Source organism: Saccharomycopsis crataegensis (assembly GCF_037102585.1).
Source record: "Saccharomycopsis crataegensis DNA, jcf7180000000098, whole genome shotgun sequence".
NCBI classification, from domain to species: Eukaryota; Fungi; Ascomycota; class Saccharomycetes; order Ascoideales; family Saccharomycopsidaceae; genus Saccharomycopsis; species Saccharomycopsis crataegensis.
Window position 1 is genome coordinate 1,094,534 of NW_027043838.1, and position 15,120 is coordinate 1,109,653.

The 15,120-nt window shown below is 35.4% G+C and overlaps 4 protein-coding genes across 4 annotated transcripts; 2 read left to right on the forward strand and 2 right to left on the reverse strand. All coding sequences in view use genetic code 12, as the record gives it.

Annotated features, from left to right (window-relative positions):
- Window positions 1-961: 961 nt before the first annotated feature.
- On the forward strand, window positions 962-1,486 carry DASC09_061540 (coiled-coil-helix-coiled-coil-helix domain-containing protein; the record flags this gene model as incomplete). The annotated part of the gene is made up of 1 exon (XM_064999738.1): window positions 962-1,486. One exon carries the CDS (start codon window positions 962-964, stop codon window positions 1,484-1,486), a length of 525 nt encoding a protein of 174 aa, XP_064855810.1.
- A 385-nt stretch (window positions 1,487-1,871) lies between these two features.
- On the reverse strand, window positions 1,872-3,188 carry DASC09_061550 (uncharacterized protein; the record flags this gene model as incomplete). The annotated part of the gene is made up of 1 exon (XM_064999739.1): window positions 1,872-3,188. One exon carries the CDS (start codon window positions 3,186-3,188, stop codon window positions 1,872-1,874), a length of 1,317 nt encoding a protein of 438 aa, XP_064855811.1.
- A 1,514-nt stretch (window positions 3,189-4,702) lies between these two features.
- DASC09_061560 (HMG-box domain-containing protein) lies at window positions 4,703-6,079 on the reverse strand (the record flags this gene model as incomplete). The annotated part of the gene is made up of 1 exon (XM_064999740.1): window positions 4,703-6,079. One exon carries the CDS (start codon window positions 6,077-6,079, stop codon window positions 4,703-4,705), a length of 1,377 nt encoding a protein of 458 aa, XP_064855812.1.
- Window positions 6,080-13,329: 7,250 nt separating this feature from the next.
- Window positions 13,330-13,809, forward strand: DASC09_061570 (uncharacterized protein; the record flags this gene model as incomplete). Its single annotated transcript, XM_064999741.1, has 1 exon — window positions 13,330-13,809. The coding sequence occupies one exon, from the start codon at window positions 13,330-13,332 to the stop codon at window positions 13,807-13,809; it is 480 nt and encodes a 159-aa protein (XP_064855813.1).
- Window positions 13,810-15,120: the final 1,311 nt, after the last annotated feature.

Here is a 15,120-nt window from a genome sequence, read left to right on the forward strand (position 1 = left end):
TAAAATAAAATAAAATAAAATAAAATAAAATAAAATAAAATAAAATAAAATAAAATAAAATAAAATAAAATAAAATAAAATAAAATAAAATAAAATAAAATAAAATAAAATAAAATAAAATGAAATGAAAAGTAAAAGTAAAAGGGCAAATGCTTGTGAAACACAAAGGATATGAGTATTATTAAAGAATTTCAAAGCAGTGAGCACACGGTAAGCTGTGATCGTCAACACCACTGTTAGTGTTGCGACACGCTAAAGTTGGATCTTAAAAAGCCCTTGTTTGAGATGTAAAAAAGGAAATATTTAGTTACTTTTCCAAGATAAATGATAATTCCATAGTTGAATATGTCTAATAATAATACTATATTTAGCTAGCCAAAACTATTTCTCATAATATATAGCACATTTCCCTTTTATTCTTCTGATATTGCTATAGATGAAATATTGAGGCTCAGAAGTTTGATACGTTAGAGAAATTTTTGACATATACCTGTATTTGGAATAAACTAGACCAATAATTTCCATCGCCATTATTGTTATTATCATTAAACAAAGGATGTCATGTCAGCGGTCTTAACATTTACACCTGACAAAGAGAGAAGAACCCAAACACCACATACATCAGTACCTACAAAATCCATCGGAACTAAATAAATTGAATATTTATTGATTTTATCCACATTACTCTTTACAGGGAGGTGAATAAAAAAATCAGGATCAATGACTACCCATTTATCGTCTTATTCATTTATTTTTTCTGCTTTATCTTGTTTTCCCTACTCCATTAACATCCATTCATGCTAAACCACGTGACTAAATAATAGCCAATGAGAAACCTAGGAAATAATCCCTAGAATTTTTTTGAAAAAACAGCCATCAAAGAGAAAAGTGTTATACTCCGAGCATCAAGGGGGTTCACAAGAAGCTAAATCTCTTTATTTTTTCTTATCCTCAATAAGCCATGTCCAACACCAGAGAACCATCCACAAACTACCTGATTGAAACAGTTTCTTCTCCTCTTCCAAAGGATATTCCTCATGTGGATGAAATCGGTGCCACCTCAGCTCCACTTTTGTCAGCTGCTTTCTTCATTGGAGCCCGTTGTAAACCATTCAATGATGATTTCATGCAATGTAAAAGTGAAAAGCCAGGTAATGGTGAAATTGGCTGCCTCAAAGAGGGCCGTCGTGTGACGCGATGTGCTGCTTCTGTTCTCTCGGACATCAATAAGAACTGTCTTGACAGTTTCCGTTTACATTGGAATTGTCTCGAACAAAACAACCATGCTTTGAAAAACTGCAGAAAGGCTGAAAAATTATTCAACAAGTGTGTGTTTGATAAGTTGAACTTGACAAAAACCATTCCAGGTGTACCAGAAGGTGAAACTCCAATCCACTTGAAGGAAAAGCCATTGTACGTGCCGAACGTTGAAGATTACGACTCAAAGATCGCTTACAAAAAGGCTCAAGCAGAAGGAAAGATTTAATGGAAAAAACAAAACAATAATCTCACAAACTAGCAAAAAAAAAACAAAAAAAAAAAACATTCTCACATCGTCATTCTATATTTCTTTTGAAGTATATCAAGAGCAAGGATCATTTCCCATCTCACTCAGGAATCCACTTTTCAATGGAACTCTTTCACTAGAAAACGTCCTTTAATTCCCTAACTTTTTTTTTTTTTATTTCTGTGCTATATCATTTGTATTAACGTCACCGGCTTTCATTTATTCAATTACTCGTTTATATTAAAATACAATAACTTAAAACAACAATTACAATAATGATATTACCATGTAATTTCTAGAAAGATTACCATCTTAAAAAACTTTGATTCCTCGCTAACGCTCCTCTTTTCTTTCTTACTATTTATTATTTCTTCAAGATTTTTATAAACTCTTCTTCACATCCAATAATCAAATAAATCCCCATTAGCTCTAACAATTCGTTCCCACTACCATCCCCTTCAAGCGAACTTTTTAGTTCCAAGAAGGTTTTTTTAAGATCAGCGTCTTGCAGTTTTTTGTTGCCGAATACCTCCACAAGATCATCGGTAGGACTGGTAATCAAATCAATTGCAGATGATACTGCAGAATCTAGAGATTTTTTTTTTCCCGAAACAAGTTTTTTAAGATACTCATCGACTATAGCGCGGAATTCAAGGTGTACTTTGTTCGCTCGACGGAATTGAGCACTGAGAAATGGACTAGTTTTGAGTACTGATGTAGGATCATCATCAGAATTATGGTAAACGTCATCATCTTCCTCATTCATTTCATCACCATTGGGATTTGAAGTTGATGGTTGTAAAAGATTTTTTAATGTTAATTTATTGAGTTTCTGAATATTTTCCAATACATCCTTAGTCTTGAAACTTTCTTCTATGTCAGGTATTTCTAGAAATTCCTTATCATTTGTTGCCTTCAGAGCTCCAGAAACCTTCTCTGTTAGGTACTGCTCTAAAATATGCGTTGAAAGATATAAAGATGCCATTTCTTTAATAACTTTTAAATCTAAATCTTTGCCCTCTCCAAATGTTGCTTGTGATTCTAGTATCACTTCAAATGGGTCTTTAGAATCGGTACTTGAGTTCAGTATTATATTTTCATTAGAAGAGCTATATGCCAAATCGACATCATTGCCATTAATTGTGGAGTGTTCAACCACAAGTTTCTCAAAAATATCAAGTGATCGATGCAATAACAATATTTTTTCTAACATGGATCTGGTAAGATCCAATTTCTTTTTGAAACAAATAGCCCTATCTACTGTTTCAAAATCTTTAGTAAATGCACTCTGTTGAGAATTAATATTCACATGATAGTTTGCCACAGATAATCTGATATTGCTAACAAGACTGACAAAAGTGTTGTTATTCAACAGGGTTGCAAGTTTCACGAAATCGTGATAATCATCATTCACAAGATCAAAAAGCTCACGATCAAGTGATTCATGGAGCCGTGTAAGTTCGGAATTAAGATCCGCTAGCGAAATAAAACGGAAATTCTTGTAGAGGAATTGGTCAGGATTGAATGAATCTATGAGCGAATCATCATTATTATTACTATCCAAATTATCAAGAAGAGAGTCAAGACCAACAGCAAATGAGTCTTTTGAAACCTTATTTAGAAGAGGAAATTCATCTGTACCGTCCAATATATCAAATACACTATTTTGTGCTGATGTCATTTCGAAATATTTGATGTATCGACACTGTGTCTGGCCATTACTGACCACGATCAATATTTGGCTCCACAAAGTTTAGAGGATTTTATAGAACATCACGTGTCATCACACGTGACAAAACCGCTTTTTTTATTTTGTACAAGCCGCATATTACTTTGATTGTAGCAGTAAAGATACCTCATATGGAACGTATGCGATCCCAAGCGTAATAACATGGTATTGTAAAATGTAAGCAGCATCCTAAAAGGTGAATGACAACAAAAATAGGGTGAACATTAAATAGATGGAAGTATCTAGACGGTGCGGAAATACTATGTACCTACTGCACCTTTTTTTTTTTTTTTTACCATTTGGGGCGGTGTCCCACAACTGCTGTGACATTCTGTGTGTAAGGTACACGACAAAAGACAACAATTTATTGTTTAAACACCGAATACATTCAAAAAGATTTTTGGATGATGGTAACGCTGGTGTCGCATTTAGGTTGGAAAAAATAGTCATAAAAATAAGAACTTTTCCTTCATCAGGAAACTGATTTCTCTAATGATGCACGAAGAATAAGGATTGCTGTCCCATTTCCCTGTGAAGTAGTTCAGATATGAATCACGGACCAAGAGAAAAGAATTTTTTAAAAGCATGAAACCAACTATTGACTTGTCCTGTTTTAAGATTTTAGGAGTCCAAAAATAGCCTTGCACTAAAAAAAAGGGTCTGTTATATACTAGACAACTATTACTATTATTAGATCACAATCTGTTGGTACCTGACTTTATATCACACTTGTCTATCCTGTCCAAATCGGGAAGAAGGCTATTGGGCGAAGAGTCTGGACTTTTTTTGTACCTTACATTATTGTTTTTGTAGATTACTTTTGACAACAGTCGACCTGTTGTTCTCACTGTTTTTGTTACTGAAAAAGAATCTGCATGCTACATTCGACAAATAATAGGCATTGTTATGTTTGAACCTGAGCGAATAAGATAACAAACAAAATCCAAATTTTAGAGTCCCCCAGCCCTAATTTTTGCTTGACCAAATATTTTTTCTACAGTATCCTCGTTCCTTGCACTTTTTTTTTGCTCCCCTTCAACAGCTATTATCAAAAGTCATTTCTTCAGCCAAATTTTAAAGAAAATCCAGAAGATTAATTGAAGATGATTGCACCTAAGTTTCCCAGTAAAAAAGGTTTAGATGTCCATTTTACTCAAGGTAATAAAATCCAAGTATCCTACAGAGTTGACACAACTATTATAGTAATCTATTCCCTCTCAAAGAAGTTGTAATTGAAAAGTGAAAAAGAAAAAGAACAGAAAACGGAGATCCAGTGTAAACAGCAGCTCTATTTAATGAGAAAAATATAATCAAACAAAAAACAAAAAAAAACTCGCTCCAAAATGAAGAACAAAACGTAAAATAATAAGAACACCCCATCTATCAAAAAAAGTACCGTTACATAATAATAATAATATAATAATAATAACAAAAAAAGATGCATGCAAAAACAGAAGAGCCTGAGTCTAACGATTGATTTGCCCAACATTAGCAGGAATATCCAAATGACCAATATGTGGCAAACTCACGCTATTATTTTCTCTCGAAAATTGGGTTCCATCATTACTGTTGCTACTGTTTTGAATATTTGTATCATGATGTTCAACATTAGAACTTCCTGGGAACATATCATAGTTCAGTGCCATATAGTTGTTCAGTAATGGAGGTAAACCACTAACTTGCTGATGTTGGGAATGTTGAGGATTTTCCACTTGCATTGGATTTTGTACGCGTTGGTGTGGCTGTTGTGCCATCAGAAGGCTAGGAACCATTGCAAATTGACCTGGTGGTGGAGGGATAGGAGAAAACATTTGATTTGTCATGAATTGCATCCCTGGAGCCATTGGATTACCTGCAACACCTCTTGTGTGAGGACTAATGGCACCTCCCATTGGAACTTGATATATAATATCTTGGTGCATTGGATGATATTGAGGAAACCCGTTTGGATCTGGTGGGCCAGCGACGAAACCAGGATTACCAGAAACGTTTGGATCACTGACACCCATTGGATCAGCCATCAATGAATTGAATGCAATAGGAGCAGGCATAGGCGCTGATATTGGATTGGAAAGTTGATGTGCTGGATTTGTATGCTGAATTTGAGCGGCAGCAGCATGATTGGCAGCAGCTACACTGCCACCATTTTTGAGGGCAGCCTTTGCTTTACAGGCAGGACAGTTTCCTTTCTTGCCCGATCTTCTTGGAACATAGCGATAGCCTGGGTATTTTTCGCTATGCTTCTTCTTTTCTTCTTCTGCAAGTTTGTTCCAATATTCTTTTTCTTCTGCTGGCAATGCACGCCAACGTTTTCCTAATTCACGCGACACATCCGGATTGGTTTTAATAAGATTACCTTCATCAAGAACTGCCTGGTGGTGGTGTTGACGGAACAATATGAACGCGTTACGAGGTCTTGGGATTCTTGGCTGACCATCAGTACGAAATGGGCACTTTTCGTCATGTTCAGGAATTATAGGCCTTGAAGATATTGATAACAATGAGCCTGTTGAGGAAGGAGGGGCAGAAATACCGTTACCACCATGGAAAGTTGCAAACCCATCTGATATTATAAGGTGAGGCTGCGGCTGTTGGTGCATGGTTTGGGGATGATGGCCCTGCTGAGATGTTTGATTTGTGTCAAACATAACTTGGGATAACGGAGGAAGAGTTGTGTGAGGAGCTATTTCATTCTTGATAGTTGGAGATGCACTGTTTGACAAATCTGGAGTAGCTCCAACTGTGGATTGATTTGGCATTATTTGATAAGAATTTAATGGAGATCGAATTTCTTGAGACCATTTTTGTTCTGGAGGAAAATTTTGATAGCTCATAGTCTGCATATTCTCCTCTTATATTTTTTTCTCTTGGCTACGATCTTTGATGCCCTTGAAAAGAATAGTCGAATCAGTATTGTTCAATATTCCTCAAAAATGTTACTTCTATAGATTTATCTGTTTGTTATTTTCGCCCTTATTGTTATAACTATTATTTGTTGAGTTTCTTATCCCTATAAGCCAACAACAGTTAAACTAAAAACAATAATAACTTTGTATTCTTTTATGTATTTTATGAGTTGTAAGATCCAGAATTTGATCTTGAGGGGATTGGGGGCAATAGGGCTAGTCTTTATAGTGGGGAAGCCACTATGACGCAGTAAGCACCGCAGGTGGAGGTGATTTATGTGAGTGGAAGTAATACGCTGCACTAGTACCTTGCAGGCAACAAATTTTGCATGCGTTGCATAGCGTTTATGGCACATCCCAGATGACCATTTGCGGACCCAGGCGTAACGGTTGCTGACCTCTGAACAACTTCGATAAAAGCTTGGCGTGGCAATACGCAGTAAGAATCAAGGCAAAAAAGAAAAAAAATAAAGAAGAATTCTTTGTGTGGAAGGCCACAGCAGATTCATAAAATCAAAAAGGGACAAGCAGACAAAAAAATAAAAGAATATTAATAACAATAATTCAGGGATTGTGCTTTTGCTTGAGCTCCTGGCTTTGTTAGAGTATTATTCTATTTTAAAGATATGCTAGTTTCAATAATTCCCACTAATTTTTTTACCGTAAGGTACCAACATTTTCAATTCATTGTTTTCTTTTGTTACATTTAATGGTGTTTCAGCTTCTTTCAGGAGAGTTTCAAATGCGTACAGCAAAACCTACAGTACAAACAACTAATTCTTGGAAGAGAAGGAAAGAACTAGTTTTCTTGTCTTTTCTGTAAAGCAGGGATTTTCAATAGATCAAAAAATTTTCTGATGATTTGGTGCGCACATGCTTTTTGGATAGATAGATAGAATTTAGAGTAGAGAAGTATGTAGACCAAATGGAAAAGAGTTGTAATATTTTATTCACAGAAATTTGTATTTTTGCGTTCTGTGTTTGCTTTACGGTTTTTGAACTCTTTGAATACATTAATAATAACAAATCATTGACCTCCCTTTAGTATTTGTATCTTTGAGGGCCTTCATGTTTTTCGTCAAGTTATTATATTCTTCATCTCAAAGTCAATACCTTCTTTTCCTTGTTTCAGATTTGGTTTCACGCAGCTATGAGATTACTTCCAACCATAAAAGATGAAACCCACCAAAATAAAAAAGACAGTTAAAACTAGACTAAAAGGCTATTTACAAGAAAAGATCTGGATCGTTGCGAATTAGATAATTCAAAATTTTTTGTGGCTGAATTCTAAGAATAAGTTGTTTTCGTAACATACATAATTTTTATGATAAAAACATATTGCATTGCATAACGCATGACTGCATCTGTCCCACAGGGCCATAGCCAGGATACTATGCGGGTGATAGATTTGCTGAGAAATTTTATCTGGGAGGATTTTAGAACAACTGATTGTTTGAGATTCACTCCAAATGTCATAAACATTAAGGAGGAAATGGCAACAAATTATGTGTTTACACAGCCCCCATAGGATCTGTAGTGTTTTTATAATTGTGTTTGGCTCCTCCCAAAAGCGCCCACGACGCATCTTGATTCGCTATATTATAATTTTTTTTCGTAGTCTGCAATTCCATTTGATGATCTTTCCCATGATTTGTGGCCAATTAAAAAACACGAAAAATTGCTTTCTCCCATCTTGTGGGGTTTTTGAATACGGTTAATCACCACCGGAAAAACTGCACCCCGTAACAACACTTCAATCAAAGGAATAATTCATGAAGATCAAAACTAGGTTCGCTTTTGTTATTACAACATGTTCACACATCTTGGTTAATAATTATATGTACCTTTACCGTTTGCTTCGCCCAATCCGGATATCAAGAGAAACCTCAAAATGATTTCGTTTCTACTGTTAAGTTTACGATCTGTGTTTCGTTGCGAGAAAAAAAATAAAGCCAAGCAGCTAACGGCCATCATATGGCTTCCTCAGTTTAAGATTTTTTACTGACGAATTTTTTTTATTCCCTTTTTCTTTAATTTTTTTTTTCAGCTCTCATATGCATGACTGGGTACCTATTTTATAAAATTAAAGAATCAGCCTTTTGACTAGCAGCTCACTACATAAACCAAGCCCGATAGTCACGAAATTTTTCATTATTTTCTCTACTTTTGTTATTTTTTCTCCTCTTTTTCTGTGTCGAGTGTAATTCATGTTTACTTATCCCACATCTGTATGCCTTGTATTATTGTATACGAATTTGGCGATTGACCCAAGGATTTGGCAAAAGATTTTTTTTTTTTTATTTCAGTGATAGAATAACTTTGATCTGCCTGTTAATTAGTTTTTTTTTCTTTTCTGATCTACTTCTTGATGTACTCCTAATTACAATTGAACACTCTGCACCCCTGATCAACGGTACCACACTTCACAATATACTATACTTTAGTTTATCTTATCCGTGGGGACATAGAGTAGCTACATTCCCGAGTTTTCAATCACTAGGAACTGCTGGAGTAAAATGTAGAAGCGGAGATTTTTAAGCTTTTCCTCCTCTTTCTTTTTCTTTTTTTTTTTTTTTTCTTTTTTGCAGGCTTTGCTTTCTTCGGGATTTAAGGTTTTTCAATGCGTGACGCTCACCCCTCCTCACCCCTCTTGCTTTTTCGTTTACATTCAGATTATTGACTTGGAATTTTTCTTTTTAGAAGAATTTTCTTTTCTTTTTAAAGGAAACACGATAGATAGATTGCTCTCCCTATGATGTAAACCTCATATGAATATACATCACAGATCTATACAAGGAATCACTCCTCGGCCTTTAGCTCATTCCTATACGAAAGGCCATAGATTGCACTTTTAATTGAAATCCCAATTTTGCTTTTTATTTCACCTTCTTCCTACGTTTATTTTTTGTTTAGTAATAATGATTTCCAACTGAAGGGGGTATAGTTTGTTAAAGCATTGGCAATGTAATAAATTGTTATTAATGACTTCATGGTATTTAGTAAATGTGAGGGCTATTACGTAACTTCCTACTTTTATCGTGTTTCATTTCATCACCCATGATTCAGAAAAAAAAAAGAAATTTAAAAATAGTTTCATACTTTGCTAGTACGAGCACTTGGATTTTCCATGATCATTTATTATCTAGTTGGTCACTTGGTCACTGATATTCTGTTTTTTGTTGTTGTTGTAGGTAGCACTAATCCTTCAAGCCCTGTTCAAACAGGGTCTATGAGATATAAGATTATTTGTCAGCTATTATTCTGCACGTAATGCTACTAGTAATGTTTATGGTTGTTTCATTTATATTGTCAGGATAAGAAGTGCATATTGAAGAATTATTCGGAATAACCGGAACGGGATTGTGAACATCACTTAGACCCGGATCGGTAGGACTAAGAATATCCGTAATAGAGTTGTTGCAAGATATTCAGAATGTGATAATACGTTAGGCTAGAGAAACAGACGGAAGAGTGCAAGGAATACATTCAATAAACACTTTGGAAACCCAAGAAATCCTAATAATATTTGTTTAATATGCTGAATGATTCTTTAGTGTATTGAGAAAGCATTATTCACAAAAGGGCATTTCTTTGTGTGTAAGTCAAGTACGTCTGATTTCATATAAACAAAAGGATTACGGATGCTTGCAACTAATATAATTATCTACTAGAGCTTACTAAGATACTTTGTGTTCGAAAAAAAAAAATTGACAGGCAACTGAAATTACTCGTCTTGTTCAATGCACAAGGGGGTGCATGCGACTACCTAATGGGATTTGGCAGTTATCAAATACATGAAACAACAAAGTAAACTCTGTTTCAATAAGAATATGAAATACGGAATATATTATACTACGACTAATTGCTTGGTTTACCTCATGAGCTGAGACAACAGGGAGTTTGACTTTTTCTCAATTAATAATTGGGACTTGGCAGGTGCACCACCACTGTGGTATTATCCTCTCATGTTGACAAATGGTGAAAAATGGTTCAACCACTAGCCATACGTCTCACTGGCGAGCGATTACTTTGTAATAGAAAGTGAGTTGTGGGGTATTACTAGATATCCTTGCGAAATTTCCAGTTGTCGTGGAAAGAGGTGTCGATCTACTTTTTGAGGGTTCAGTAATCCTAAAATTTGTCATGCATATTTGAAGTAAATAGTTAGGGAATAATTAGGTAGTCTTACCTACAACTAATAAAAAATGGCTAACACAAATTAACTCCTCGTATGTCTGATAAACCTATCAAAGATCCCTTCACCGTCACATCCGGCGACGAGAAACATGGTGCTGTCAACATAACGCATAATACCTAAGTTTATTTAGCTACGGTGCATATTGGCTCACCAGTCACTGAGAAACTGGCTCAAATAAGTTGACGAACTTCTAAAGTAGACCATGTATTTTAAATACCTAAACTACAACTTAAAGTGTGATCAGTGACGATAGAATATAATTCTTTATTCTAATTGATGATTCTGTGAAGTATATAAATACAATAGGAATTAAGATTGGGATGGGGTTATTGCTACTTATAAGTCATTGCTTCTGCGGTTATGTAAACTTTAAGGTGTTACACAGAGCAAAGTTATGTTGAAAGATGGATGATTAAAGTAACTATACTTATATAAGAGAAGAGTCACTGGTTGTCGACTTTAATCCTAGTATAAGACTCCACATCTTCGGAGGAGAATACCGTAAAACATTTGATTCAACAGATCTGGTGGGACAGTGCAATGGAACAATAAATGAATGAATTGTATGTCAACGAGTCACAGAGGTTCTAAATAACATGCAAGCCGGGCACTTTATGCCGGTCTACATGCAGAAAAGAGGAAAAATAAAAACAAACAAATTATGCATTGGTGTAGAATCAGCAATAGCAGAAACCATATCTTTTCATTTACGCTAGGAATAAATCCCAGCTGATGATCCAGGGATCATGAGTTTGGTAAATTAACCCAGACTTGACACTTTTAAGGTTGGCGCGATTTTTTCTTTTTCTTTTTTTTTTCATAATGCATCACTCCGGGGGTCATCATCTTTTATTGGAAGTTACAAGCTCTAGTCTAGTAGGAAGAATCAAGAAAAATTAAAAACAACAAGAATTTATTTACCACTGTGGCGAGATATTTTGAAAGAATTAATTTAAGAAGGGTCTTGCATGGATTATCCAACCCTTTATTTTATGTATATATAGAGCGCGTATTTGTTGTCATGCTAGCCGTCGGTTGCAACGGCCATACGATTAGAAATAGGTTCTACAGAGAGTATGATGCTGCGTCGGAAACTTGTTATTAATTGTAGAAAAGGTTAACTAGTTATCTTCTAACTGGTTTCATAAATTAAACACGATCAACTCCCGGACTAGTTGATTTTCAAAAAGTAGATTTCACTTTCTATTACACAAAGGAATCACAACTGGTGAAGTAAGTGTGTGGGCAGTGGTTGAACCATTCGTCAATGGTCAGTATGAGAGAATTGCACCACAATGATGGTACAGTACCCATCATTTGTGGTGTTCCGTGAGGGATGAAGTATTTACAATAATAAACCGATTTTAGTCTTGGAAAATATAATTTTAAAAGGAGGTAGTATATTTTATGGTCCCATGTAAGGAGGTCTACAGCCCAACAAATAATAACGGGGAAAAAATGAAGAAAATAGAATAGGAGTACGAAAGAAGAAAACATATCGGTAATATTTCTCTGATAAAACATCTGGTTTTTGAGAAGAAGCATCTTGCGTTTGATGAGGGTATGATCAGAATTTTTTTTTTTTTTTACCCTCCTGTCGGAAAATTACACAATTGTTAAACAGGAGCCAAGCTTGCAATTTTTATACACAGGAAAGTAAGAAGGAAGTATATGAGAGGGGGCGCAATAAGGAGTGGTTTAATTGGAACAGTATCCCACCAGGTGATACTTTTTGATACAATATATATAAAATCATGCAAAATATTTCACGGCATAGCTTCTTACCTATAGATAGATCACACTTAAACCATAGTGACGTAAATAGGGGTAAAACTAAAAAGAAGTCTTGATAATAGAAGAAACGTTTGCACGTGATATGCAGAGGCCGTAGCTTCTTCTTTTCTTGTTGTGTTTTGTGTGTAGTGAAAAAGGGGACAGGGACAAAAATATGGATATGCGTACTTATGAGGTCGCGTGTCTTTATATGTCCACGAATGTTTGTGAGAGGCTACAAGAGTGGCTCATGGTGCCTAGATTCGCAAATTCTCAACACCTAGGCAAAACCTACACGTCTAAATCTTCTGGAGAAAGGAATACTATTATAATATAAATTGCACATGTGATTTAAAAACTTTTCTCCTTTTTGTTTTTGTTTTATTTGGGTTTCCTTGCCACCGCCAGCTGCAGTAACTAGCACCCATATAAAGTAAAAACCAAACAATTCAAAAAAATACTCTTACAGATTTCCTACCAGCAGATGTTTTCTTGAAAAACTCAAGGGAATGCCGAAACCATTTACGCTATAGATACTCTAAGCAAGCCCAACATTTTCATAATAACTTGATTATCAATATATCTCTCCTTTTTTAGATAAATACTCTATATAACTCCTATTCATAGCTACGTTCTCCTAACTGGTTTAGTGGCTGGTTTAGTAAATGGTTTCCAGCTAAGATTCTGTCTGCCAATCCCTCAGGATCCAAACTCACCCAATTGGGTAGCCTCCTCAGCCCAAAGCATCGATACAATAGCGCACAACACAGAAGAAGAACAAGGGCCACCTCTCGGCAACGAAGATCCGACCTGTTGTATCCCTCGGGAGTGCCCTACGATGTACTATAGGAGCGTTGTTTGGTCATATGATACAATGTAGGACGCGCCCTCGGAAAAGTCTTAGTATCTCGGAGCACGATGAACTTTCATGTGCCTTCATGCACTCAACGCGGTCTTCAGCACCTCAAAGGGCCGCCCTTTATATATGATTTTATTTCCTGGATTATTTTTGATTTGGAAAAAATTCTTTTTGTTTTTGTTTGTTTCCCGTGTCAATCCTAAACCTCTAACCTCAGTCATTCTTTACAAGAAACCGTAACTTAATAGTTCCAGACCAATCGTTTATCTGTTCTACTCAGCCAATCGTTATCCATATTTCAATCACTTTCGTTTTTTAAGAACTTAATTCTATCAACTAAAACCACGTATACTTACAATGCAATTCACCAAACTCGCCTTCACCTCTTCTCTTGTCGCTGCAGTCGCCATGGCCAATGAAGACACTACCACCACCTCTACCGTCGTCATTACCAAGACTTCTACTTTGGCCCACTCTCACGGTTCTGCCACCACCGACTCTTTCACCACCACCGAAACTTCTGTTTCTTCTGCCGCCACATCTTCCGTCGTTGCCTCTTCCGTCGTCGCTAGTTCTTACAAGTTTGACTTCTCTAATGCCACCTCTGGCCACTCTTACAACGCCTCTTCTTTCTCTAACAACACTGGTTCTATCAGCAACGTTTCTACCCCAGCCGCTTACTCTTCTTCTAACAACGGTACCTACCTCGTTAGAAGAGAAGCTTTGCCAAGTGAAATCGCTCCAGTTATCACTTACTCTGCTTTTGGTAACAAGGTCGGAACTGCCACCGGTGTTTCTGCTGCAGCTCTTGCTCTCGTTGCTGGTCTTTTGTTATAAGAGTCTTATACTATTCCTAAGAAAACTACCAACAGAAAGAAGTAACAATCACAACATAATTACAATCAAAACATCCCATTAACTGCTCATATCCACCAACACCAATCCCTTCGATAATTTCAAATTCAAGACAAATAAATCAATCAAAACTTTTGAAAATCTAATGTTATTATTTTGCTTTTTCCAATATTCTCTCAAACCTTTTCATTTTTTGACTTTTCCAGCTATCCATATGATGAAATGAATTAGAACACGACACTATTCTATTATAGACTTTTTATCCCTTCTTCTTGGATTTAAAGGAATCAGTGGTTTATTTTATTGTTCCTTTTTATTCTTCTCTTTCATGATTTTTTTCAAAGCGGAGTTTTTTTCATTTGTCTTGTTTCACCTCCTATGTCTTTATTATTTTGTTGCTTGCTTAACTTTTTCTGTTTATTGTTTCTTCTATCCTATATTTTAGTTCTTGATTGTCTCTACTGACTATGACTTAACCGGTGATAATTGTCAAAGGAGAAACAGGCTGGATTTTTTCCTTTTTTTTTTCATGAAGTTCCTTAGCTCGTTTTATTTGATTCAATTTGGTTTGCGTCGATTTATTTACATGGGTTTGGAAAGTCTTTCTGGAAAGCAAGATGAGAAGAAGAAAAAAAGAATATTAAACATTAGATAATCCAATTTGTTGTTCATTATTATTTCATCTGCTTTCGTGACTTCTTTTGTGGGTTATATCTGCTTTATTTTCAAACAAACCTCTTTGTACTTTTATTTTAGATTTAGTTTTTTTTTTTTTTCAATAGCTTATTTATTTCAATTTCTTATCATTGATATCCGGTGTAAGTGATTTTCTATTAGTATTTTGGTTTAGCCTTTTGCTGAGAAGTATCAATATTGGAATGGATGCTATATGAAATACAAAAGACATTGATATACCAATTAATAATTATCTCTTGAGTAAAGATGGATCGCGCTTTCCCTCTCCTCTTAGTTACTCCCAAAAAAAATTTTCTTTTTTAGTTCATGGTTTTTCCAATACAATACACAGACACGCCACGAAAAATTGTAGAATAATGCAGAACAACAAAGACTAAGCTATCCAGGCCTTTGGCTAATCATGGTTTATTGATTGGAAACTCTCTGAAGAATGCAATAAATTAACACATCTGCAAAATAATCAAACATAGACGGTTCGCAAGTTCTTTTTTTTTTTCTCCTTATACTTTCTTGAGCTGTATTTGCTGATCTTGCAATTAAGGCACCGTTTGAAGGCTCGCCTTTCAAATCTTGAGGCTTTGATTGTATACATATTCA